A 24,392-nucleotide genomic window follows, 5' to 3' on the forward strand; every position below is an offset into this window, starting at 1 on the left:
CGATGTAGTGGAACATCTTGAACCCCAAAGTCAGCACAATTGTGTGTGATACCTGTAGAAATTTGGGGAAAGGGTGGCGTTGCCCATTTCAATGGTAGTAAAGAGAAGAGGGCAGACATTGGGGTGAAGTCTGAGCGGAAGTCACGAAGTCAGTGGAAACAGGAAATCCGATGAGGAGGGCCCTGTGCGGCCCCTCCGAACTTCTCCTTTGGGATAGCTGCCGCCCCCAACCCCCGCTTCGTACCCTGTAGGGGAGACCCGCAGTCGTCCCAGGCAGCCTGTGACTGGATGGGCAAGTGATGAATGCTAGAGTGAATCTCAGGAACTCACTGGGATGCCCAAGCGTCATTCTCCAAACCTCCGCTGGTACTAAGGTGCGTGTTGGTCTCTGCAGCGCTACCCCATAACTGATTCCAATCTTGTGCAAGGAGTGCTATGTCTGAGCTCCTCAAACTCTTGAAACCCCACGGAACTCTTGCGTTCTCAGACCAAGGACCCCCTCCTCAATGCAGTGTTCCCAAACGGTCCGACCTAACCTGGTCTCTCCCTTCCTTGACATCATTCAGCCCCGCTCCACCAACACTTGCGTGAGCACTGAGTGTCGGGCTTTATGCTCAGCGCGGTAGGGGGAGGAAGGCATATAAAAATGGGTATGAGAGAAATGTGTCAGCCAGAAGGAGGGTGCGGGCTCGGAGCAGGGGGCGGGGGTGGGGTTGGGGGGTGGGCAGAGGCAACCTAGCCAGGGTGGGGCTGGGCTTCTAGGAATGTGCCGGCCCCTCCCTCCCGGGACTCACTTCAGGAGGAGGGAGCCCACGCTCAAGGAGGGGAATGCGAATCCTGGTAGGAGGGATAAAGGGAGGGACCTGGTTGGGCGGGGCCCTGGGCTGCACCCCCAGGGTTCAAGGGCTACCTCCCCGAGGCTTTTAAGCAAGTTAGGAGTTTTAGGAAGATCATGCTGCAGCAATGTGGCCATTGGACTAAATAAGTGTATGCCTAGGAACAAAGGATAACATTCAGAGAAAAAGAATTCCATCTTGGCCATCAGAGTCTGCGCCATAACACGAGGCGTGGGGAAGGAGAGGAGAGAACGCGGAGGGGCGACACCGACGGGGTGGAATTGACACAGTGTGGGCACTAGCAGCAAGGTCGGGAGGGACCCAGGTTTCCGTCTTGCCGCCCTGTGACAGTGGCTCCCTGCACTGTCCCGGACCTTCAGAGGGAGAGTGGGTTACGCAGAGGAAGGCAGACTTTGGATCTGGATGTGCCTTCCTTGAAGCCCTCTGGGCTGGGCGTTCTCATCCTCCCTCCAGGGAGGACATCCCTACCAGGCAGAAACTCGGCCCAAGAAAGTATTAGGGAGCAGGGCTGCAGGAGGATGGTCTCCCTCCAGGTGTGTAGATGGTCCATTCCCAGGCCTCGCCGCACCAAGAAGTCATCTCTTTCCCCAGGAGCAGTAATGCCCAGTAATCCAGACGACATTCCACCTTTGTTGATTTCCAAGAGGAATAAAGCCGGAGGGTTAACCCAAGGATATTTTACAGCAGAGAAGGAGAAAGGGTTTTGCTCAACCTTTACTCACACATGAATGTTTGCCAAAGTAATTCCCTGGAAAGTGTTCAGATATGAGCTCTGTTTCTCCCTCAAAGGATAAAGGAAGCATGGAAAAGATCCACCTAGGGATCGTCCCATTTACTCTGCCCCCTCCTCTTGTCATTTCCAAAATAATACAACTCTAGGGATTTTTCACTTTCTTCAGGATTCAGTGAATGTCTACTCTAAGCAGGAAATTTAGCTGTAGAGGGATGTCCTTCCTGATACTAGGAACAAGAAAAGAGAAATTCGTTTATTTAGTCTCGATTCACTTACTCACAGGAAGCATGAAAACAGGGAAGTTCTGATAGATTTAAGGATTTTTTTTTAAAGGATATGGAGAACTCTTCGTTAGTTCAAATGTTTTCAAATGCAGGTAAAGGAGACCCCAAACTCCAATAGCTTAAGCAATAAGGGAATTTATTGGCTGACATACTGGAAATCCAGAGGTAGTGCAAGCTTCAGGGCTGGTTGAGTCGGTGGCTCGGGTTGATTCCATCATTCTGCTTGGCTTCAACCTCAGGTCGGTAGCCACATGGCTGCTGTCATTCCAAGCATTACACTCAGATCCAACAATGCTCAGAGGAGGAAGAGACTGACTCTCTATGGGGGTCTCTCCTGGGCAAGGAGAAACCTTCTGGCCCCACCTCTGCAGACTTTTTCTCACTTCCCATTGGCCTGAATTGGGTCTCAGGCCTATGCCTGAGCTGCTCACTACAAAGAAAATGAGATTGTATATAGACCAGCCAGGCATCCCTCGAACTGAGCCATTGTCATCTTCTTCTGAGGCACATAGCTTCACCGAAGGGGTGGTGGAGGCATGAACCAAGCCAGAAATCTACAAGGAAGATGGGAGCTGCAGAGATGACAAACAATGACCTCTGCAGACCAAGAGAATTTATTTCTGAAATGAACAATGAATCCTTGAGGTGATACTTTAGAAAAGGCTCTGACAAACAGATGAGACAGAGAATTAAAGATGATACCAGATGATCAGCAGAATAAGAAGAAAAAGTAAGCTGCACCAAACAAGACAAACACAAAGCTCATCATGCACAACGATCCAGTTTTTGACTCGGAGGAGCACCTTGAAGGCACAGTTTCTCTGGGCCTCTTGCAGGTCTTGCTTTTGCTTTGCAACATGCGACCGCACCTTGGCCAGGTAGCGCACGTGACCTTCTCCGTGGGGGTCGCCCCTGCCCTGCTGGAGCCGCTGTGCATCAAAGAAGAGGTCGTTGCTGAGGTAGGCGCCCTGGTGCTCCCTCTCCAGCCCCTCGACCACGGCCATCAGCCCGGCCAGCTGCTCCCCCCGCTCGTCGCCGGAGGCCCGGTTGTTGAAGGCGCAGTACCTCTGCCCACACTCCCGGACCAGGCCCCTCAGCCTCAGGTTGTCTGTGTTGGCTACGTAGTCATGCAAGGATCCGTCCGCCAGGTCCTCCTTGTGGGTGAACAGGATGACCATGTGTCTCAGGGCTCTCGCCCCGAAGACCTCCTTCACCCTGGTCACGGCCACCACGTCCTGCTCTGTGAAGCGGCCCAGCTGGGTCACCAGCAGCAGCACGTGAGGCCCCGGGGCCGAGAGCAGGTAGCAGTCCCCGATGTTCTCGTACACCTCCTGGTCCTGGGCCCTCGCCTCAAAGATGGGAGGCGTGTCCACCACCAGGATGCTCCTCCCGTTCCACGTGCCCGTGGCCCCCTGACACTTCCTGGTCACCGACTGGGCCCCCAGCCTGGACTCAAACACTGGCTGGCCGAGGATGCTGTTCCCGGTGGCGCTTTTCCCGCCGCCTGTTTTGCCCGCCAGGATGATCCTCAACCAAAATGATCCTGGATTTAAGCTCTCTTCTCCTCCACCTGTCAGAGCACACAAAAAGTTAATGTGCCATTGCCATGGACTGAATGTGTCCCCCCCAAAATCATATGCTGAAACCCTAATCGTCAATGTGATGGTATCTGGAAGTTGGGTCTTTGGGAAGTGATGACGTCTAGATGAGGGCGTGAGGATGGAACTCCATGATGGAATTAGCATCCTTCTAAGAAAAGAAAGAGACTAGAACTCTCTTTCCACCAGATGAGGACACAGCAACCAGGAAGTGGGTTCTCCCCAGACACCAGATCTACCACACCTTGATCTTGGGCCTCCCAGCCTCCAGATCAGTGAGAAATAAATATTTGTTGATTACCACCCAGTCTGTGGTGTTTGTTTTAGCAGCCTGAACTGACAAGAAGAGTAATAAATGCCTTTTTAAGAGGAAGAGAACAAAAGATAAAAAGGAAAAGACCTAGAAGAAATAGCATCCCTGGATCAATAAGGCTATCACACTCTCTTTTCCCACCAGAGGGCTGGGCTCAGAGTAAATATTCTTACTAGAGAATAAAGGGAAGTCATGCAGAGCTGGTGGAATAAATCATCCCAGCTGGCCAAAGTCTTTAGGATCCCTCCTTTTGGGATGCTGAATTTTTCCACCCTTTCCAGAACATTCTCCCTATTCAGTTCCCACCCTGAAGGCTTTCTGATGCTCAGAGCTTCCTATGACCACTAAATTAATTGTTAGTCGCATACTTTCAACTCCTCCCATCCCTGCCTGGCCTCTGTTTTACAAGATGGCAGGGTTTTATCTGAAAAAACTTACCCTCACTAAGGAGAGCATGACAGCAAATAGCCTAATAAGTTCTATTTCTTGGGGGATATGCATTTTCTTTGTGTTGAGGTGACTCTAGTCTTGTACCTTTCACTACAGGTGGGAAGTTTGCTGACCCAATGCTGAGTTCATGGTCCCCAGGTGTTGTGCAGGGCTCCACCAGATCTTACCTTTGATGCAGGTGTCTTCTCCACCCTTCTGAAGCCCCTCCATTTTGTTCTAGATGGAAAACAGGCAGAGATTGTTCATACTGGAGTATACTGGAGTATACTGTTGCATACTGGATGCAACATCTGACACAAAACACCACATTTTATAGATGAGGAGATTGAAGGGAGAAAAAAACAACTACTGAAGGTCACACATAATTTAATGGATGAGCCGAGACTAAAACCCAGGGCTGCTGACCCTCAGCCATTCTTGGCACTAGACTGAGCTTCCTCACAAAGAGTATATAGACAGTCGCAACACAAGAGCACCGCACGTGGTTTCCCACCACCTGTATTTAGCTACTAACAGGATGCACTGAAAAAGTGCTGTCCACCCAGAAGACCAAATAAGGAAGTTGGTCATTTCCTGGCTTCCTGGCTCTCTGTCTTCAGGGTCTCAGTCCTGGCACCCAAACTCAAGATTGCCTGGCAAAGTTTTGCCTTGGGTGAACTCACAAAAGACGTTCTTCCCTAAGTTTCCATGGTGACGGTGGTAGAGAGGGTCACGAATCATCCCAGTTTGCCCAGGACTGAGAGGATCCCCTGATCAAAGGAACTTCAGTGTTGAAACTGGGAGAGTCCCAGGCAAACCAGGACGAGTTGGTCACGCCAGGAGTAGGAGATTGTCATGACCCCAGGTGGGCAGTGGGGTGGAGCGCACATCGGTAAACAGAGGGAAGCCCTGATTTGTTAGGCTCAGACCAGCTGTTATGTTACCAAAGATCTATGCTTCCATATTCTCAGCTCAAATAGTCTTCGACCAGTAGCTACCTCAGGGGCATCTCTCTCCAGTCCACTCCCCTTCTTTCATTGTCCCCCATATGCCTTTTTCTTGATCTTTGTCTTTCTTCCTACTTCCTACTTCCTGTGCTCAGTGAGTGGGGCCACTCAGGCCCCACCCAAGGATGACTACTCAAGCTTCACTATTGGGAAAGAACTTCACGACCCTTCCCAAAACTACATCAGGACCTCGCTGTGTGCAAAGTTTTAGAGTATTTTCTAAGGCTCAAGGAGTTAATGCTAAAGAATGAATCTCTAATTGTGGAATTTCAGCACCTAGGACAGGTGAACCGAAAAAAAAATACTTTTTGGAAAAAGTAGATTTCCTCCACGCTCCTTGGGATCACACCATATAGGATGTTATCTAGCCTCTCCACCTCTGAAACTGGCCACAGTAATTACCTTTGAAGGAAAAATAATTTAATAAAATATAACTTGGGAATTATTTTAATTTGAATGTCAAAACTCAGCTTCTATCAGACAGTTTCCCGGTAATATCTTGCAATTCGTTCTAATGGTATTTTCAAGCCAGAAGAGAATTCTGCCTCAAGACTTCAAGTCTGAGTTTCCAGCCGGCCAGTCTGCCCTACAAGTTTTGGACCTACCAGCCCCCATAATTGCGTGAGCCAATCCTTCAAATAAATTTCTTCATACATACATCCTATTGGTTCTGTTTTTCTGGAGAAAACTGATACATCGATCCAGCTAATTCTCTCTGTTGAAATTTGGAGAAGGAGCAAACCTGAAAATAATTCTCATCTTTGGCTGAATCTTTTCAAGCATGAAGTCTATAGGGAGGATTTTTTTAAAGATGTGATTGCATAGCGGGTGGCAAATGGGGACACCGGTGATTTTTAGATATCGGCTTATTTTCTGTGCTGATGATCTTGAAACCAAGGTGCTCTTATACTTTTCTCATGTACTGCCCTTGGATCATCTTGAATGGTGGTCTCCAGAGAGGACCAGCAAGGGGGGGCTCCCAAGCATCTGAGGACACCAGGCTGGTACCAGGTAAGTGTCTAGATGAATGTTAAGGGGCAGAGAAGGTGACGCTGAAAGAGCTGCAGAAAGGGGAGCTAGAGTGGGGCTGGAGCTGATATGCCTGGACTCAGAGAAATCAGGTAACACTGTCCACGTCTTTTATATATGAGGAATACAGAAGCCACCTGCACCCAGGACTGTGGGTTGAAGGGATATCCGAGAGAGATGGCAACCCCTTCACGGTGTCTCCCGGCCAATTGGGAGTGCAGGCAGGACCAGAATGTGCTGCCTGCGCTGTGTGCTGGGAGGGATATTCCCCTCTGGCTGCCCCTCACACCCTCGGGAACGGGTCAAGCAGCGCTACTCATGTGATGTGTATGGCCAAGCGACTGGTAGCCAGCCATCTTGGAACAAGAATGAGAGGCTTAAATTGCTGCTCTCTCTGAGTCTAGTCTGAGCAGAAAGGGAAGTGAAAAAAGGGGCCCCTCTCAAGAACCATCTTTCTCAATTATTTTTTGAGGATTTTTTTTCCCTCTCTAGTCCAAACGGCCACACCTCTGGCCAGAAGGCTGCCACCGGGTCCCAGCTGCACACCCTCCCCCGCTCTGTCCCCTGCAGATCCCTGTGCCCTTGTCGCCACATTAGTCCCCTCCCGACATCACCATCATCATGCTTCCTCCTGGCCATCCACCTAGCTCCCTTATTGTAGAGCCATCATCCTTCCATTCATTCATTTAAAATGTTACTAAATACCTGGCCTTGCTAGACACTTCTCTCCCTACACTTGGAGGACGGTTGGACCAGTTTAGAGAACAGCTCCTTCCAAAGACAGGGAAAGAAGGTGATTCCTTCTACCACCCTTGGGAAGCCCCACTTCCTGCAACATCTCCACTGGACAGGGCTGAAAGGAGCACGTGGGGACAGGAAAGGTAGAGGCACCCTTGGCAAAATTGTGAAATGGGCTGAAACTGGCCTGAAATGGGCCAAAACCCAGGCAGATTATCTTACTCTCATTTGCCAAAAGTATTCAGGATCTCCTCCCTACTGGCCCCACAAGAGAGGGTTGGAGAAGGTGACACGCTGATTAGGAATCATAAACAAGATGCCATGGTGAGACACTGTCGCTGTCAAAGGGTGCCAGGCAGGGTAATCCTCCAGGAATAAAGCCCTCATAACTCCATTCTGGTCAATGAGCAGGTTAAATCATTTTTCAAAACAATAAATTGCATTTCTTTCTCAGAAATAAAGCACATGTTTTACCTGAGCAGATCACCTTGGGTCCTGTTCCTGAAATCTTTTTCCCTCTTGAAAACAGAAACTTGCCTTCAAGTTGAGTGGTGTATGCAACAGAAACAAGCAACAGACATCAAGTCAGATTAAAATCGCAAGGCAAGTTTTCAGCCCGTTCTTCAAAGGGCATCCTATGACTTCTGGGAGCAGATTGCAGGGAGGAGGGTCAGACCATCCTCCCTCACCCAGCAACGTGCAGAGAACTCTATAGGTGCACCCAGATGTGGGTGCAGCAGCCACTAGGTGCATATGTGAATACACTTTTGCACAAATGTGAGAAATAAGCAAGCTAGTATCACCAAAGGGCTACTCTCTGAGCTCATTCTGTTCAAAATTTTAGGTTCTGAAAAATATAGTACTAGTAATATTTTCTGTTTGCAGTTATTTGGGGCTTTAGGGTATGCAATTCCTGACCCTAATAATTTAGGAATAATGAAACTGAGGCTTAGAAAGATCAAGTGTGCAGATCGACACAGATTACTACTGGGAGAACTGCAGTGAGAGGGAGAAGGAGAGGGAGGGAAGGGGAAAGAGAGAGGTAGAGAGATGAACAAGCCCTGTTACCTGGTAGGTCCTGGAAAGTTCTGCAAGTTCTCAGACAATCTTGCTGCAATCTTCCCTCCTCTCCCAGGCAACCTCTCTCATTGGCTTCTAGTCTCTTCACAAGAACATAAGAGCAGTGGCAGATGATAAACCTGGCCACCAATTCTATCTGCCAGAGAGAGAGAGAGAAAGACCCCGTCCCCCGGGGCAGGAAAAGGACAATGTGTGAGTTTCCTCACCAAGCCATCCCCAGAGAGTGACTCAAAAGCCCTCGGAGACGCCAGAGGAAGAAGGTTTTCTTTTTTGGTTTGGCTTGGTTTTGTTTTCTTTTTAATAACAGTTCCATTTCCTTCTCTCCACCGCATCTCTGTAAGGCTTTTGTGCAGAACAAGGTCTCTACCTGAGTTAGTCTGGAGACCCGGGGAAGCCAATGAACATCTGGGGCACAGCTGCATCCCAAACCAAGCATCCGCCGCCTTTCACTGGCCCACACTGGACAGACTCGCATCTCCCCACGCCCACCATTTACCTCTCCTGCATAAAGATAGCTTCTTATATGTAATTCCAGACGGCAGTGAAGGCTGAACTCAAGGCAGGCATCTTGCTTGAGACCTTCTATGGCTCTGGCCCCCCTTCTTGTTTCTCTGTCAAATGCCCTGCTCTCAAGTCACCCATGCTTTGACCTGAGGAGGAGACAAAGTTTGGTAGGTTTCTTCACCTAGGTGGACTTGCATTTCCACAGAAGCCAGGGCCACATCCGACCCCACCCATAGTGCGATTTAGGCAAAGTGACAGGCACTTAAGGGGGTAGGGGTGCCCTGGTGTCTCCCACTGCCCTGATTAATGTTCTTCCTCTGCTTCTGTGCAAAGGCCCTGCTGGGGGCCCCTGGGTTGTAGGGGCTGAAGCGCCTCTCTGGAGACATTCTTAGAGTGAAGGGGGCAGAGTTTGAACCATTACTTGCACATTTGGGTTCAGAACTGTAAGTTGGAGAAACAGCTATAATCAGGACATTGAGCTACAAGTAACTCTTGGTTCTTTGCTTAGAGAGGAGGGCATTTATAATGCAGATAACACCCACATTTCACATTTGCAATGAAAGCCATGCCTGACTTACAAAATATTCTCCCATATTGATACTGTCATTTTAACTTTTCAAACAATAGCTATTACACTGAATGAGGTGGATACATTCCCTCCTGCTGTAGAGGACAGAAAGGCATGCTTTTAACATACAGAAGACATTTTTTTCTCTTTGCTAGCTAGAAATCCCTCCGATATCTCATTTTACTTGGTGGGGGGCGGGTAGGGGAAAGAAGGTTAAAAGATCAACTCCTCTAAAACAAAAATAACTCTTTGTGATAGACATTTATCAACTCTTAACTGGTTTATCATGAATACTTTTATGCATGAAGTCAACTTATTCAGTCATCTCAGCACATATTTTGTAAATACTTGGTACACAAGACATTGCTCAAAGGTATCAAATCCACACCTGCCTCGTGAGTTTTTCACGGTTGAGGTAAACCTGTCCTTTTACCTGTCTTAAGCTACTGAGGCTAATACTCATGAGCCCACACCATAGAGACTATGGATCCTGACCGGCTACTTTCTGTGCATTAGAGAAAATGCAAATTAATCACTGAAAAAATCATCTTGGTTCTGTCTTCAGGCATCCTCAGCTACTACATAGGGTGAGATGAGATGCCTTCTACTGGGGACAATTGTATGCTTTTTCCTCTAAACAGCCTCTTCATATACTTAGCTGATTTCTTCTTTTAAATTATATGTATTTTTCTTGTTGATTCAAGAAAGGCCTTTATTTATTACTCAAGAAAGCAAAATACTACCTACTCTATATAACACCGGTTAACACTCCTTTTCTGCCCCTTTCCTTTCTTTATTTAGAGTTTTGTGGCTATTCAGGGTTCCTCTTTTTCCTTCCGTGTTAGCTCTTGGAATTCTAGTGATGGTTCTTCAAACCATAAGTGCTTCTAATGGTTGGTGAAAGAAATACCAGCAATAAAAAAGGAGGGAAATTGTTCCTTTGCCCCTACAGCTACAGAGAAAAACAGCAAATATTATTCCTGCAACAGAGTCTGTGAGATATCTAGTCCTCGAAAACTGTAGCTCTGCCCTGTGAAAATAACCATTTGTCTCTCAAAACTTGTAGAATTATGGTTGTCTTATTTAATAATGTGTTTCCTGGGACTTCCCTGGTGGCGCAGTGGTTAAGAATCCACCTGCCAGTGCAGGGGACAGTTTGAGCCCCGGTCCAGGAAGATCCCACATACCGTGGAGCAACAAAGCCTGTGCGCCACAACTACTGAGCCTGCACTCTAGAGCCCGCAAGCCACAACTGCTGAGTCCATGCGCCACAACTACTGAAGCCCGTGCACCCTAGAGCCTGTGCTCCGCAACAAGAGAAGCCACCACAATGAGAAGCCTGCGCACCGCAACGAAGAGTAGCCCCGTCTCACCGCAACTAGAGAAAGCCTGCGCACAGCAATGAAGACCCAACACAGCCAAAAAATAAATAAATAATAAATGTATTTAAAAAATAATGTGTTTCCTTATTGTGAGATGTAAATTGAAATCTAGTAATTCCTAACAAGTGTAAATACTCATAAGGTTTCTTGGACAGATCCAAAGGAGATCACTGATACTTCTTTCTTCTGCCATAGGCATGGAGGTAATAAAATAAAACAAAATAAAATAGTCAAAAAAAGTTTGAGACTTGTGTCTCTAATTTAAATTGACAATATGCTCAGTAAAAGAGAACTGTCAGTTGGTGTCAAATATCTTGCAGATACTACCCCCTGCTGTTTATCTCTTAAGTTAGCTATGGTAAGTTTTTTTCTCAGTCTGGAAATTTTAACAAACATTTTCTTTATGGCTTCTATCATTCTTAGAAGGCCCTCCTTTCTCATCCCTTTATTTAAAAATATATTATTTAGGTCCACACAAAAATCTGCACATGAATATTTATAATAGCTTTATTCATGATCTCCAAAATTTGCAAGCAACCAAGATGTCCTTCAGTAGGCAAATGGATAAACTGTGGTACATCCAGTCAATAGAATATTATTCAACATTGAAAAGAAATGAGGGGTTTCCCTGGTAGAGCAGTGGTTAAGAATCCACCTGCCAATACAGGGGACACGGGTTCAAGCCCTGTCCCGGGAAGATCCCACATGCCGTGGAGCAACTAAGCCTGTGAGCCACAACTACTGAGCCTCCGCTCTAGAGCTCGCATGCCACAACTACTGAGCCTGCATGCCACGACTACTGAAGCCCACGTGCCTAGAGCCCGTGCTCTGCAACAAGAGAAGCCACCACAATGAGAAGCCTGCACACCACAACAAAGAGTAGCCCCTGCTCGCTGCAACCAGAGAAAGCCTGCGCACAGCAACAAAGACCCAACGCAGCCAAAAATAAATAAATTAAATAAATAAATTTTTAAAAAATTTTTTAAAAGTAGCAGTTTTATTTTAAAATGTTAATATCTACAATGTGTTAGAAATTGCATTCTTTGCAAACATTCATGATGAAAAAAAATTTAAGTTCAGTTTAAAATGCTCAAGGGAGCACCTAGATTCAAAAACAATTTTTGGTGAATACACAAGCAAAAATGTTTGAAGACAATTGCTCTAGAGAAACTCTTACATGGATGAATACGTGAGGATATTTTTATAAGAAAGCTCATAACAGTAAAAAGCTAGAAACAACCCAAATATCCATCAAGAGTAGATTGAATAAACAAACTGTAGAATGCCCACACAATGGAATAATACACAGCCATAAAAATGAACAAAATACAGCTACTGGCACCAGCATGGATAAATCTCATATACACTATGTTGAACAAAAGAAGAAAGTCCCGGGAGAACACAGAGTCTGATTCCATTTTTGTCAAGCTTAATAACGGACAAAACTAAAATATATATATTATTTAGAGCAACAGACATAGGCGGTAAAACTATAAGGAAAGGCAAGAGAATGATTTTCACGAAGGATAGGCGAGTGATGATACCTTGCTGAGAGGGAGGCCATGTGATCAAGTAGGAACTCATGAGAGTTGAGTGGAGAACTTCAAAGAGTAATGAGGGCTTCCCTGGTGGCGCAGTGGTTGAGAGTCCACCTGCCAATGCAGGGCACACGGGTTCGAGCCCTGGTCTGGGAAGATTCCCACATGCCGCGGAGCAACTAGGCCCGTGAGCCACAGCTACTGAGCCTGCGCGTCTGGAGCCTGTGCTCCGCAACAAGAGAGGCCGCGATAGTGAGAGGCCCGCGCACCGCGATGAAGAGTGGCCCCTGCTTGCCGCAACTAGAGAAAGCCCTAGCACAGAAACGAAGACCCAACACAGCCATAAATAAATAAATAAATAAATAAAAGCTTTATTAAAAAAAAAAAAAGAGCAATGAAACAGGATGTGAACTAGTAGAGAAACTTACTGTTGTAACTGAGCAGGACCCTATGAGGCCTTCCCAGAATAAATCCCCGCTCATGTCCTCCACCTGCCTTTTGTCTGTAAAAAAAACTTTAGTCAAAGGATAAATTTAATCAGTAAAGTGAGAAAATGCAGAAAGGAAAACAGTCAAGCAAGACAAAATAATAGCATTTTAGCCATTAAACAAAGTCAAGGACCTTTAGTTCTTCCTCAAGGGCTATAGATAATATTCTGAGCCACGTCCTTTGAGTTATTTTGCAGATACTGAAGCCCCTACCAGGCGGAAGAAGTTAACTACATGCTGCGCACAAGCACGTAGACCCCAGACAGGTTGGAACCAGAAGGTCGATGATGCTGACTCTCGATTACCTCACCACCAACCAATCAGAAGAAGGTCCACGAGCTGATCACACACCCCACAAACACCCTTCCTCACCCTATCTTTATAAACCTTTCCCTGAAAGCCTTCGGGGAGTTCTGGCCTTTTAAGCACAAGCTGCCCTGAACTCCTTTCTTGGTGCCCTGCAATAAAGCTGTTCTTTTCTACTTCACCCAGAACTCTGTCTCCGAGGTTCAATTCGGTGCCGTTGCACAGAGGCCCAGTTTCAGCAGCACTATGTTCTTGTATGAAAATACTAGTATAAAAATACACATTCTTCCAAAATTGATATATATGTAATTTAATTCCAATTGAAATTGAATTGATATATATGTAATTTAATTCCAATTGAAATTCCAATTAAATCCAATTTAATTCCAATTGAAATATACATTCTTCCAAAATTGATATATATGTAATTTAATTCCAATTGAAATCCCAACTTTTTGTAGGTAGAATTAAATAACACTTTCTTAAGTATTACGTATTTTCTTGGGATGAAAAATGCCTGGTGTAATGAAATCAGTCTGGTATTGACATAAGAAAAGACAAATCAGTAAGTAGAACAATATACATAGTACATAGGGAATCCCAGTTAATAATGGGATTTAATATATGACAAAGGCAGGGAAACAATGGTTTATTTAGTAAGTGGTGCTTAACCAAATGGTTTTCCAACTAGGAGACAATAAAGCAGAGCTCCTACCCCATACCATATAAAAATCCAAGGAGGATTAAATTCTCATCTGTAAAAAATAAAACAACAAAAATCTTATAAAATATAGGAAACTGTATGTACAATACAAGAGTTGGATATACTTTCTTAACCAAGACATGAAGCCAGAAGTTATCAAAGAAAAGATACTTTAATGTTTTATTATGGCCTCAAAGTTAAAGACACACACACACAAAAAAAACAGACTTGAAAAAAAGATGAAATCTTAAAATGCATGTTGTAAAAAAAGCTCACAAAAATCAAGGAAACTGGGCAATATATGTGTAGATTGTTCAAAGATGAACAATAAACAGCCAATACATATATGAAAAGATACTCAACTTCATAAATAGTCAAGGAGGTGAAAATTAAAATAATTTGCAAAAATTAAAATGAGTTCCAATATCTACTACTGGCAAAAGTCAGTAGTGAGGTTAGGGAGAAGGACAAAGGCCACTTTAATGCACTGCTGGTAAAATGTAAATGAGTTCAGCCTTTTTGGAAAGCTCTCTGATAATATTTATTGCAATTTTAAATATCTATACCTTTCAATGAGTGATCCTATTCCAAAGACTCCATCTCACAGCAGTAAAAGCTCCAGTTACCGCAGCCCAGGAGCACAGCATTTTTTTCTAGAGGCAAAAATACAAGTAGTGCGGTAAAAGTTCATCGGTAAGGATATCATGGAAATATTGTGCAACCGTTAAAAAGGACTACTAGAATGCTTGAAACTAAATACACTGACCACACCAAGTGTTGGTGAGCATGTGGGGGAAATGGTTGGGATATAAAATGGTGCCATGGCTCTGGAAAACACTTGGTCACTTTCTTAAAAAGTAAACATACACCCGTGATGTTTCAGCCATTCTAATCCTAGGTGTTTCCCAAGAGAAGAGAAAGCATACGTCTGCAAAGACTTGTACCTGATTGTTCACAGAAGCTTTACCTGTAACAGCTGGGAACAACCCAAATATCCATCAACAGGTGAGCGGATAAAGAAACTTCAGTATATCCACACAGTGGAATATTATTCTAAATAAAAAGAAATGAACTACTGATACACAAAAACATGGATGGCTCTCAGAATCATTATGCTTAGTAAATCAACTATACTCCAATATAAAATAAAAATTAAATTAAAAAAACAAAAACAAAATCAGGTTTACTGAAAAAAAAATCATTAGGCTGAGGGAAAGAAGTCAAACAGACAAAATGAATACACATCGTATGATTCTACTTATATAAAACTCTAGAAAACGTACACTAATCTACATTGACAAAAAGCAAATCAGGGGTTGCCTGGGGATGGGGGGAGAGGAGGGCCAGGGGGAGAGGAGGGCCAGGAGGGAGAGATTGCCTAGGAGCACAACGACACCTCCGGGAGGTGATGGATATTTTCACTACCTTAATCGTGGTGTATATATGTCAAAACTTACCAAATTGCATCCTGTAAATATGTGCAGTTCATTGTGTAACAATTATACCTCAATCAAGATAAACAAGTACCAAGAAAAGTACAAACAAGCATCAGCTGTTAAGACAAATCACTTGGGAATGGGAAAGTAAGTGAGGAGCGGGGCTGGCCAAAGGAGTGACCAAGAATTTTAGAAAGGAAAAGAAGAAAAATACTGCACTGAAAATAAAAACAAGTATGAAAGGTTCACAATTGAAAATATGAAAAAATATTTTAAATTACTAATTCTAGTGATTGGTTTTACACGTTTTTACAACTTGTGCACGATGGCTGCTGTCTTTCAAACTCACCTACTTTTAAGCAATTATGTCCGGTCCCAGAATCAGGGACAGATATCTCTGGAGAACTTTCTGAAACCTGAGATGCTTTGGCCAATTTTGGTGTGCTTTCCTACTTTTTGGTCCACTCTCAGCAAAGACAGTCAGCTTGGCCTGTTTTGTGTGCTTGGCAACATTCTTATCACTTTTACTATTTCGTTTCTAGTTCTAAGTAAGCTAACCAATCCCTCAGGCCGCTTCTGCTGCAGGAAACAGAAGTACAACTCACACAGCTTAAACAGAAAAGGAAATTTATCTAGCTTCAGTCATTGCTATATTCTCTCTCTCCTCACCTCTCCAACAAAAAAATCCCAGGACTGAGTCCTGTGGGACAGCCTTGGAGCCCAAGCCCATCCCTATACCCAAGCCATGGGGCTGGGATACACCAATTACCCTGCATCACATGACACCCTGCATCATGCCAGTCCCGGGTTGAGAGCTGGTGAAGTCAGAGTCACTAAGTTAAGGTTCAGGGGCTTGCAGCCGAGGGGGACTGTTTCCAAAGGAAACCAGGGGCCTGTTCCCAGAAAGAGCAGGAATGCATGCTGAGCTGCCAGAACAACCAACGCTTAGTGATGTCACCCAAAAAAGAGTAATCTGATTTTTTTTTTTAAGTTTTTAACACCAGTATTTATTTCTATGTTTTAAGTGTTCAAGAAACTTTTGAAAGGCCCAAATACCCAAAGATGTTCAGGTTTAATATAAGATCATACTGAGGTGGCATCTGTTCGTTTCTCTGTTGCTAAAGCCTCAATCTGATCCTGGTTAATTACACATGCCGATAATTCTTCCAGTTGGGTAGCAGTGATTTCCTCTGACTCCCAGCATCTTCCATAAATGGTCATCAGTCCACGAATGATGAGAAATGCAATACCAGAAATAATCACTAAACGTTTGCAGATTCTACTTGAATACCCTTCCTGTATTCTTTTCTGAAACCAGGTCCGCTGAAGATCAATTTGGGAAGAGGAGATAATGTGAGTCTCATCTGGTATTAAACACAGCTCTTCACTACAGAAACCAGCAAACACCCTTCACAATAAAACAAATTCTCCAAAGAGAGGAAATATGAGGGAGATATAGATGAAACTAGATCTGATCGCTGAAAGTAGAAAATGTGTTCTGAGGGCACGTGGGTGTGGTGTGTTACAACTGGCTATAGTTTTGTGTGCTTGAAAATGTCCTTTAACATTTGTATTTTTAGGGCTCAATCCCTAAGTAATGTTATTTGAAATTATAAATCTTCAAAATAAAATGAAGTATATAGATAATAAAGCTTAATCAAAATTGAATGTTTCATTCATGTTTTGATAATGTTGGTGCACACCAAGATGATGTGGTTTGAGGACTTATTTACGCATAACTTAAGTACATATATGCCCTTTCTAAGTTATTTTCAAGTTTTCTTTGGCATTTTTACTTTTTTCTCAGCCAATGAGGCCTTCATTATCTATGAGTACTGGTCCTGTTCCATCAACAGGAGTGACTTTCTAGGTTCTCACAGGGAAGATGAAATATCCTCACCCTGCCCTTCCTCCCTCATCCACCCCCCCACCTTCCACCTCCCTCCTGCCGCCAACCGCACCTCTTGTCATTCTTCTTCTGGATCACATCCCCTGGGAGATCCCATCTCTCCTTTGGGTGGGTCTCTCTCTAGTTTTGCCAGCGCAAACCTTCAAATAGCTATCACTAAAAAGTGAGTAGGAGGCAAACTTTCTGAATTCCAGATGTTGTGAAAATAAAAGTATTTTTCTGCCCCTTCATTCAAGAACTGGATTGACTGCACTTTCAAAATGCCGATTCAAAATCATTTTCCCTCAAAATGCTGAGGACATTTCTCCATTTGTCCTCCAGCTTAGATTGACTGGGTCTGATGCCAATCTAACTCCTATACCTTTGTAAGCCACCAAATCATTATTGTTGTTATTTAACTTTTGGAATCTTCTTATCCTTTCATGAAGATGGGTCTAAGTGCGAAAGAGTCAATTTTTTTTCCTATTTCTTGTGCTGGCCACTAAATGGGCTTTCTCACTCTGCAAATTAAAGTCTTTCCTTAACTCTGCAGTTTTCTTTATGTTGATTTTTCTCTGTTCTCTCTTGCAGACACCCCTATTAGTGGATGTTTCTCTAACAGAGCCATGGCCACAGGGATGGCCTTCTCTTGCTCTTATTTTCTTCTCTCATATTTCATACCTCTTTTTCAATCTTTTTTCATTCTCTTTTTCCTTCTTTTCTAGATTTTCTTTGGATTTTTTTTTTAACTTTAGCAACCATATGTTTAATCTCTAAGTGACTCTTGTCTGCTAATTGTCCTTATTGATAGCACATTCTTATGCTGATAGATGCAATATTTAATGCAATTCCTCATCTTGCTAAAGATGTTATTTGGATGGTCTTAATTTCCCTTCTGCTTCTCTCAGGGCTTCTCTATCAGTTCGTTGGGCTTCTGCTTTCCTCAGGTACCTGGTCTTCATTCCTACAAATGAAGGTGGCGGCAGCCTGAATTTGTGGCCTCCATGCAGAAACTTTCCCGGGGGCCCTCCCTGCCCAGGCAGCCTGATTAGCGACTCTGGTCCATCAGGCAGGGACTCCCAAACCCCAAATGTCAGAAACGGGGGCTTTGCTGTGCAGTATCATAGCCCTACTTGAAACCTCAGTTCTCCCCAGAGAGATTGGGCAATCATTTTAGAGAAAGGCTCTTGGCAGTTGACCCGTTTTTTGTGCTCTTTTGCCTAGGGCCTGACAGAGAACTTTGGGTTCTCTGCGCATGCGGACCATCCCTGGATCATGTCATGCTGTCGTCTCCATTTGAAGCTGTAAAGTGACAAAGCAGATGGGCTTGGTGATAACGCCGAGCAGGCACTGGGTTAGCGAGGATAGAAAGGATCTAGTGGAAGTCTTCAAATATTTTAGTTTTTTAATAATTTAATTTAAATTACTTTTCTGATTAGGGAATACTCAAAACGTAGGAATGGGTCTACAGTGAAAAGTCCCCCTGCTTCATCTCCTGATGTCCAATTTCCATCCCTCCAGGCAATCAGGGTAACCAGTTTTGGTGTTTCCTTCCAAAAGCTGATCCTATGAGTATATAAATAAATATACATATATATGCATGTGTATATTTGCATTCGTTGCAAAGACTATATACAACTTGTTATGCTGCACATATATTTTTGTAACCAAATCCTCTCCTAAGGGCATGGAAAATGGGGGGAAGGGAGGCAGTAGAATGTAAAAACCATATTGGGGCACATGTGATTTCCCTCCAACCCCCAAATCACAATGTTTTATCCCCCAAAGTAACAGCAATGGAGTAAGTACACCTGGGTTCACCCCACAAAACAGCACCCCACCCAGGCGGTTTTGAGTGCAGCACCCTAGGATGTGGGACCTGGAGACTCCTGGGCACCCATTTAAATGCCAGTTACCTTAGCCCAGTCTCTCAGCCTATTAATTAGAACTCTTTCAAACTGCAAGAGGCTTAAGCAAAAGACAACTTATTGGGCACATACTAAAATGTCAAGGCTCAATCCAGCTTCAGGCACTGCTGAACTCAGAGCTCAAGCAACACCTTCAGGAGTGGTTCTTTCCCACCTCTCAGCTCTGCCTTCCACAGGTTGTCTTCATTCTCAAGCCCGTGGAGGGGGTGTGGTCTTTGGCAGCTCCAGGAGAACCTCTCGTGGGGGCAAGGTGGCTGCTGCAGCTCCAACTTTACATCCTTGAAGGTTCAAGTTCAGCAGCAAGTGCAAGAGCTTTTCCTGGTAGCCCTAAGATTTACTGTAATGTGACGGACTTGGGCCATGTGCCCACTCCTGAAACAATCACCATGGTCTGGGGGAAATGATCCGCACTTAATCTAAGTTTGGGTCACATGCCTTATGCCTGGAACTGAGGATAAAACCCCACCATGAACACACAGCCAGACAATGAGGAAAAAGTGGATCCCCAAATGGAAATCTAGGGTTGTGCCTAGAAAATTGGGGAATGATGAATGCTGGGGCCATCTACTTATGAAACTTCATACTAACACTAGTCCATTGGTTCCAAAAGTGGAACCAAGATATTTCAACCAAGAACGGTAGGATAGCTTGTAAAAGGCTCCAGGTGGTTCTCATTCCTAGTGGGAATGTTATTCTAATCCCACATTGAGACTCGTTGCCCTACTCAATTACCCCACAAATTCATCCCATTGATCCCACTGCAGACTGTATAATTGGTTCAAACAAAACTCTACTCACACTGCAAAAAATAATTCATGCCATTTATTGATTCATCCAACAAATATTTAGAAGCTGTCCTCCCAACTCTCTCTAACATCACTCTTGTATAGACAAGACAGGAGGGTTTATTTACCATTACAATTCATTATAATACAGACCAAATTGTCTATCAACAAAAGAATGGATGAACAAAATGTGCTATGTACAATGAAATACTGTTCATCCTTTAAAAGGAAGGAAATTCTGATATAAGCTACAACATAGGTGAACCTTGAAGACATTATGCTAAGTGAAATATGCTAGACACGAAATAATAAATATTATATAATTCCACTTATATGAGGTACATAGAATAATCAAATTCATAGAGACAGAAAGCAGAATGGGGGTTAGCAGGGGCTGGAGAGTGGGGGAAATGAGGAGTTAGTATTTAATGGGTACAGAGTTTCCATTTAGGATAACAAAAATTTCTGGAGATGGATGGTAGTGATGGTTACACAACAATGCGAATGTACTTAATGTGACTGAACTATACACTTAAAAATGGTCAAAATGGTAAAAAAAAAATTAATAAAAATAAATAGATGTTAATAAAATAAATAAGACGGCATTGGTGAGAGTTGGGAGAGTTGGGAGAAAAAACAGCAAAGACTTCAAATCTGGTACTTTTCTTACAGAAAATAAAATAAATAATGTAGTAAGCTTAGAGAAGTAAAATAGGTCATCGGTGGCATGACTTAGGAACAAGAGAATATCAAAAAGGAACAGGAAGATCTAAAAAAGAAGCAAATATCATATCTAGAAAATTTTAATGGAACTTAAAATTTAATGGAACGGAAAAAGCAGATTATACATAACTGAGGCAGAAATTGGGTAACTTGGTAAATAATTATGAAGAATTTAACCAGAGCGCAGCAGGTAGAAATAAAGAGATGAAAAATAAAAAGCACAAACCGGGTTAGGAGATAAGGAAGCTAGAGTGAGAGGGTCTAACATGAGGCAAATCAAAATTTTAGAAGGAAATATTAGGGAGAATGTGGGAAAGGAACTATTCAAAGGCATAATTCAGAGTTTCCCAGGTTAAAAAAAAAAATGTGTGAACTCTGAGACTTGGAATTTTTAAAAATACTTTCTCAGGAGGAATTTTCAAGGGAAAATAAATTCATGCACACCTACACATTTTGAAGTAAAATTTCAAAACATCAAAGACAAGGTAAAGATCTGAAAAGCAACCTGAATTAGATATAATTAACTAAAGCTGGAATGGTATATCCAGTGAAACTATTTATCTTGAGCCAGGTATAATAAAGAATATTCTGATAAATAAAAAGCTAAGAAGGTTTACCACCAAGAGATCTTTGCTATTAAAGAAACGTTTAAAGGATGTACCTCAAAAAAGAAGAAAAAGGATATCAGAAAGAAGGCCTGAACTACAGGAAGAAAAGGAGAGCTTTTTTGCCATTAAATTTAAACAAACACTGAGTATACGAAAAAAATAAAATATCTAATTTGTGGGTTGAAATAAGTCAAGATAGAACTAAAACTCAAGATAAGAGTATCATTTAACAAGGAGCATTCTAAAGGCACAGTATTTTTCAGGTAGAGGATAAGGATACTGATTACCTTTAGAATTTGTTTAGTTAAGTGCACATGCTTTAAAAAAAAAAAAAAAAGATTTCAAAGGAAACCACTAAGAAAGTAGAAATCCTCCTGAATGAGGAGTGAGTGGGGCACTGAAGATGGGAGAGGGAGAAATAAACTAAACCAATAAACGCTGAACAAGTTCAGAGCAGTACCTACCGGTGGAAAGAAACACTTTCATAATGTCTACTTCCTAATTCAGAAAGGATTTTTTTTTATTGGAGTATAATTGCTTTACAATGTTGTGTTAGTTTCTGCTGTACAACAAAATGAATCAGCTATATGTATACATATATCCCCTCCCTCTTGGACCTCCCTCCTATCCCCCCCTCATCCCACCCATCTAAGTCATCACAGAGCACCAAGCTGAGCTCCCTGTGCTATATGCAAGTTCCCACTATCTAGCTATTTTACACCTGGTAGTGTATTTATGTCAAACCTAATCTCCCAGTTCATCCCACCCTCCCCGTCCCCCCACCCCGTGTCCACACATCCATTAGTTTCCCATAAAAATTAATTACAAACTTTCTTGTGAGCAATTCTTTGCATCTGAGGCTCCAGGGCCTTCTTTGTGGAGTTTGAGGTGATGGGGCCTTATCCCATCCCCTGAAATATCTCTGAAGAGACTCTGGGCCTTGAAGGGGCAAGAAATAGTAAATGAATACTCCTACTGCAGGAAAGCCCTCCCCTCCCCGGCATTTCATAGCTGTCTCCTTAGGATGTACTTTTCCAGGAAGTTTTCCTGATTGAGCCAGGCAGCTAACGGAGCAGTGGGCAGGGAAATTCCTAGATGTCTCCGCGATGGAGCAAGAACAGACACTACCCACATCACATCAGCAAATGGTCACTGGCCCTCGGCTGAGCCAAGAAAGCCCGGACCCCCATCCCCTCCCCTGCCTCCCTCAGGACTCTTTAGGAAACCGGAAGGAGAAGGAGGGGCCACACACTAGGACAGCACATCCCTAACCTTAACCCTAACCCTCCCAGTCCAAGCAGTGGTCTCTGCTGGCAGGGGGACCCAAGCTCTGATGACTGCAGTTTTAAACATGAACAGAACTGGGTCTTGAACACCAAACATGAGACCATTTTAATGACCAGGTTGTGGAATCTGGAATCTGGTCCTGATGTTAAAGGACCAATATCCAATGGGGAAATGGGGAGCTGACAAAACACAGTTAAAAGCAGTGATTGGAAAAGAGAAATAGAACCATTTCCTGTTTACACTCTGAATGGTTTTAAACACTTCAGTAAATATAAATAGGCTTGTGATTAATTGCTGGATCCCAGGGTCATGAAGTCAGTTGCATAAATACAATCTGGTCACAAAAACTGAGTTGTGTAAATAGACAAATAACTGTTGGTTTTTCCAAGTAAACAAAAGCAAGGGGAGAAGGGGATGACATCTGATTTCCTACAGAAAAGAAAAACAAAGATTATGAAACTTCCAAGGTTATTCACAGGGTAAGGAGAGGGAGGGCAGTGGAGCCCAGAAAAGAAGAAATGGGGGAGAGGGAGAAGTCAGATGGAGGGGCGACCCCTTCCCTCAGAGACATAGAGACTTCAGGGGGGAAGAAAAGAAGTTGCCAGACTCTGACAGTAAGACATCGCTTCATGCTAGAAAAACAACAACAAAATAAACAAATAAGCAAACTACCAAGTTGTCATTTATTTACCAGAATGAAAAATGAAAAGAATTTCTATCTAATCTAGCCATAAAAGGATGGTTTAGAAATACTGAAGCACAAAAACTAACAGCATCTTAAGCTAAGGAAGAGAGGAAAGATGCTTCCTCTTAGCGGCATCTTTGGTTCTGCCTTGCTGTTGTTTCTTCTCACGAAAATTCCTTTTTAAAATGCTAAGGTTAACAAATGCATCAAAAGAATTAAAGACATCAAATTCAAAGGGGCTTGTTCTATATCCGAACAAGACACCTGTGATTATCTCTGTGCTTCTCTAAATGTGCTGAAGGCACGAAGCACCTGCCAATCTTGAGAAAATGCAAATCCTGACTCAGTCAGTCTAGGGTGGGGCAAAGCCTCCTCCCTGTTGCCCATGCTAGATTCACATTTGGGGAAGCAAGAGCATAAGCTCCCCGGCTCCTGTCAATCACCCAGTAGGACTAGCTACTCCCTCCACTGGGGTCTCCCACACTAGGGGACGGCAAACTCTATTTTAAGTCCTGTGGGCCATTTAGTCTCTACTGAGACCACTCAACTCTGCCCTTGTTGCATAGACAATGTGTAAACCAAGAAGCGTGGTTGTGTTTCAATAAAACTTTATTTACAGAAGTAGGTGGCAGACCAGACTTGCCCCGCAGGGTGTAATTTGCCAAGCACTGCCCAGTACTCTGAACATAAAACCACCTCATCCCTTTGACCTTTAGTACACAAGCTTGTTTACAAATCTCTGTCTACAAGCCCACCACCCTAACCTCCCACGGTGGGGCTACGCCTCACCCGTACCAGCAGCTCTGCCCCTGCCAACACCACATCGTAGTGCAGGATTGTGCAGGGGGTAAAGGCGGGGCTCCCAGCCAGTTCTTCTGCTGTGGGTCTTCTAACTAGTAATAACACCTACCTCTCAGAGATTTCATAAAACCACAATGGAAATGCAAGTCTGCTCACTATGTTGGAACCAAAAATGCCAGAATCCCTATGATGTCTTAATTCTACAGACCATGGCCTGCTTTTTTACCCTTCAGAGATGAAATCATGCGCCATAAGGCTAACAGAAACTGGTGACTAACAGAAATTCTTGAGCTCATCCTACAGAACTGCAGGGAAGGGGAAAACTTGTTAAAAACCCCTCCCTTGTAACCTGCCTTCACTGACTAAGCTTGTCTTAATTATTTTTTGACTCCTTAGTGGCCCTCTATAGATAACACCTCTGATGAATGGGTCACTATAGTAACAGGGGCTTAAGTTGTTTTCCAAGGCTTGGAGTCGGCTCCTGTCCAGTTCAAGCTGGCTAAGACTGGTTGGGACCAACAACCCTAAAACTGGGCCTGCACAAGGGTCCAGTGAGTGACCTTTTGACATCAGAGGGGTGAAAACTCTACCCTCAGATCATGCTAAGTACCTCCATTTTTGGACATGTATCCCCTGAAGAAACATGTAACTCAGATATGCTGGCATGGAATACCAGCTACCTCACATTTTCCCT

General features: G+C 43.7%; 1 protein-coding gene across 7 annotated transcripts; it reads right to left on the bottom strand.

The window, feature by feature from the left end:
* Positions 1-1,178: 1,178 nt before the first annotated feature.
* Positions 1,179-23,049, bottom strand: LOC309632267 (GTPase IMAP family member 5-like). Of its 7 annotated transcripts, none has more exons than XM_082399576.1 (4): positions 12,489-23,049; positions 8,057-8,718; positions 4,403-4,451; positions 1,179-3,444 (listed from the first exon to the last, which is right to left on the bottom strand). In XM_082399576.1, exons 3-4 carry the CDS (start codon positions 4,443-4,445, stop codon positions 2,564-2,566), a joined length of 924 nt encoding a protein of 307 aa, XP_082255702.1. In that variant the 5' UTR covers positions 4,446-4,451; positions 8,057-8,718; positions 12,489-23,049; the 3' UTR covers positions 1,179-2,563. The 7 variants fall into 7 exon arrangements, with proteins under 7 accessions (XP_082255702.1, XP_082255701.1, XP_082255699.1 ...); XM_082399575.1 differs by having other exon boundaries at positions 7,463-8,718; XM_082399573.1 differs by having other exon boundaries at positions 1,179-8,718; positions 12,489-18,447; positions 21,390-23,049.
* Positions 23,050-24,392: the final 1,343 nt, after the last annotated feature.

The sequence above is a fragment of the Balaenoptera borealis genome, assembly GCF_965194805.1.
Source record: "Balaenoptera borealis genome assembly, chromosome: 7".
NCBI lineage: Eukaryota > Metazoa > Chordata > Mammalia > Artiodactyla > Balaenopteridae > Balaenoptera > Balaenoptera borealis.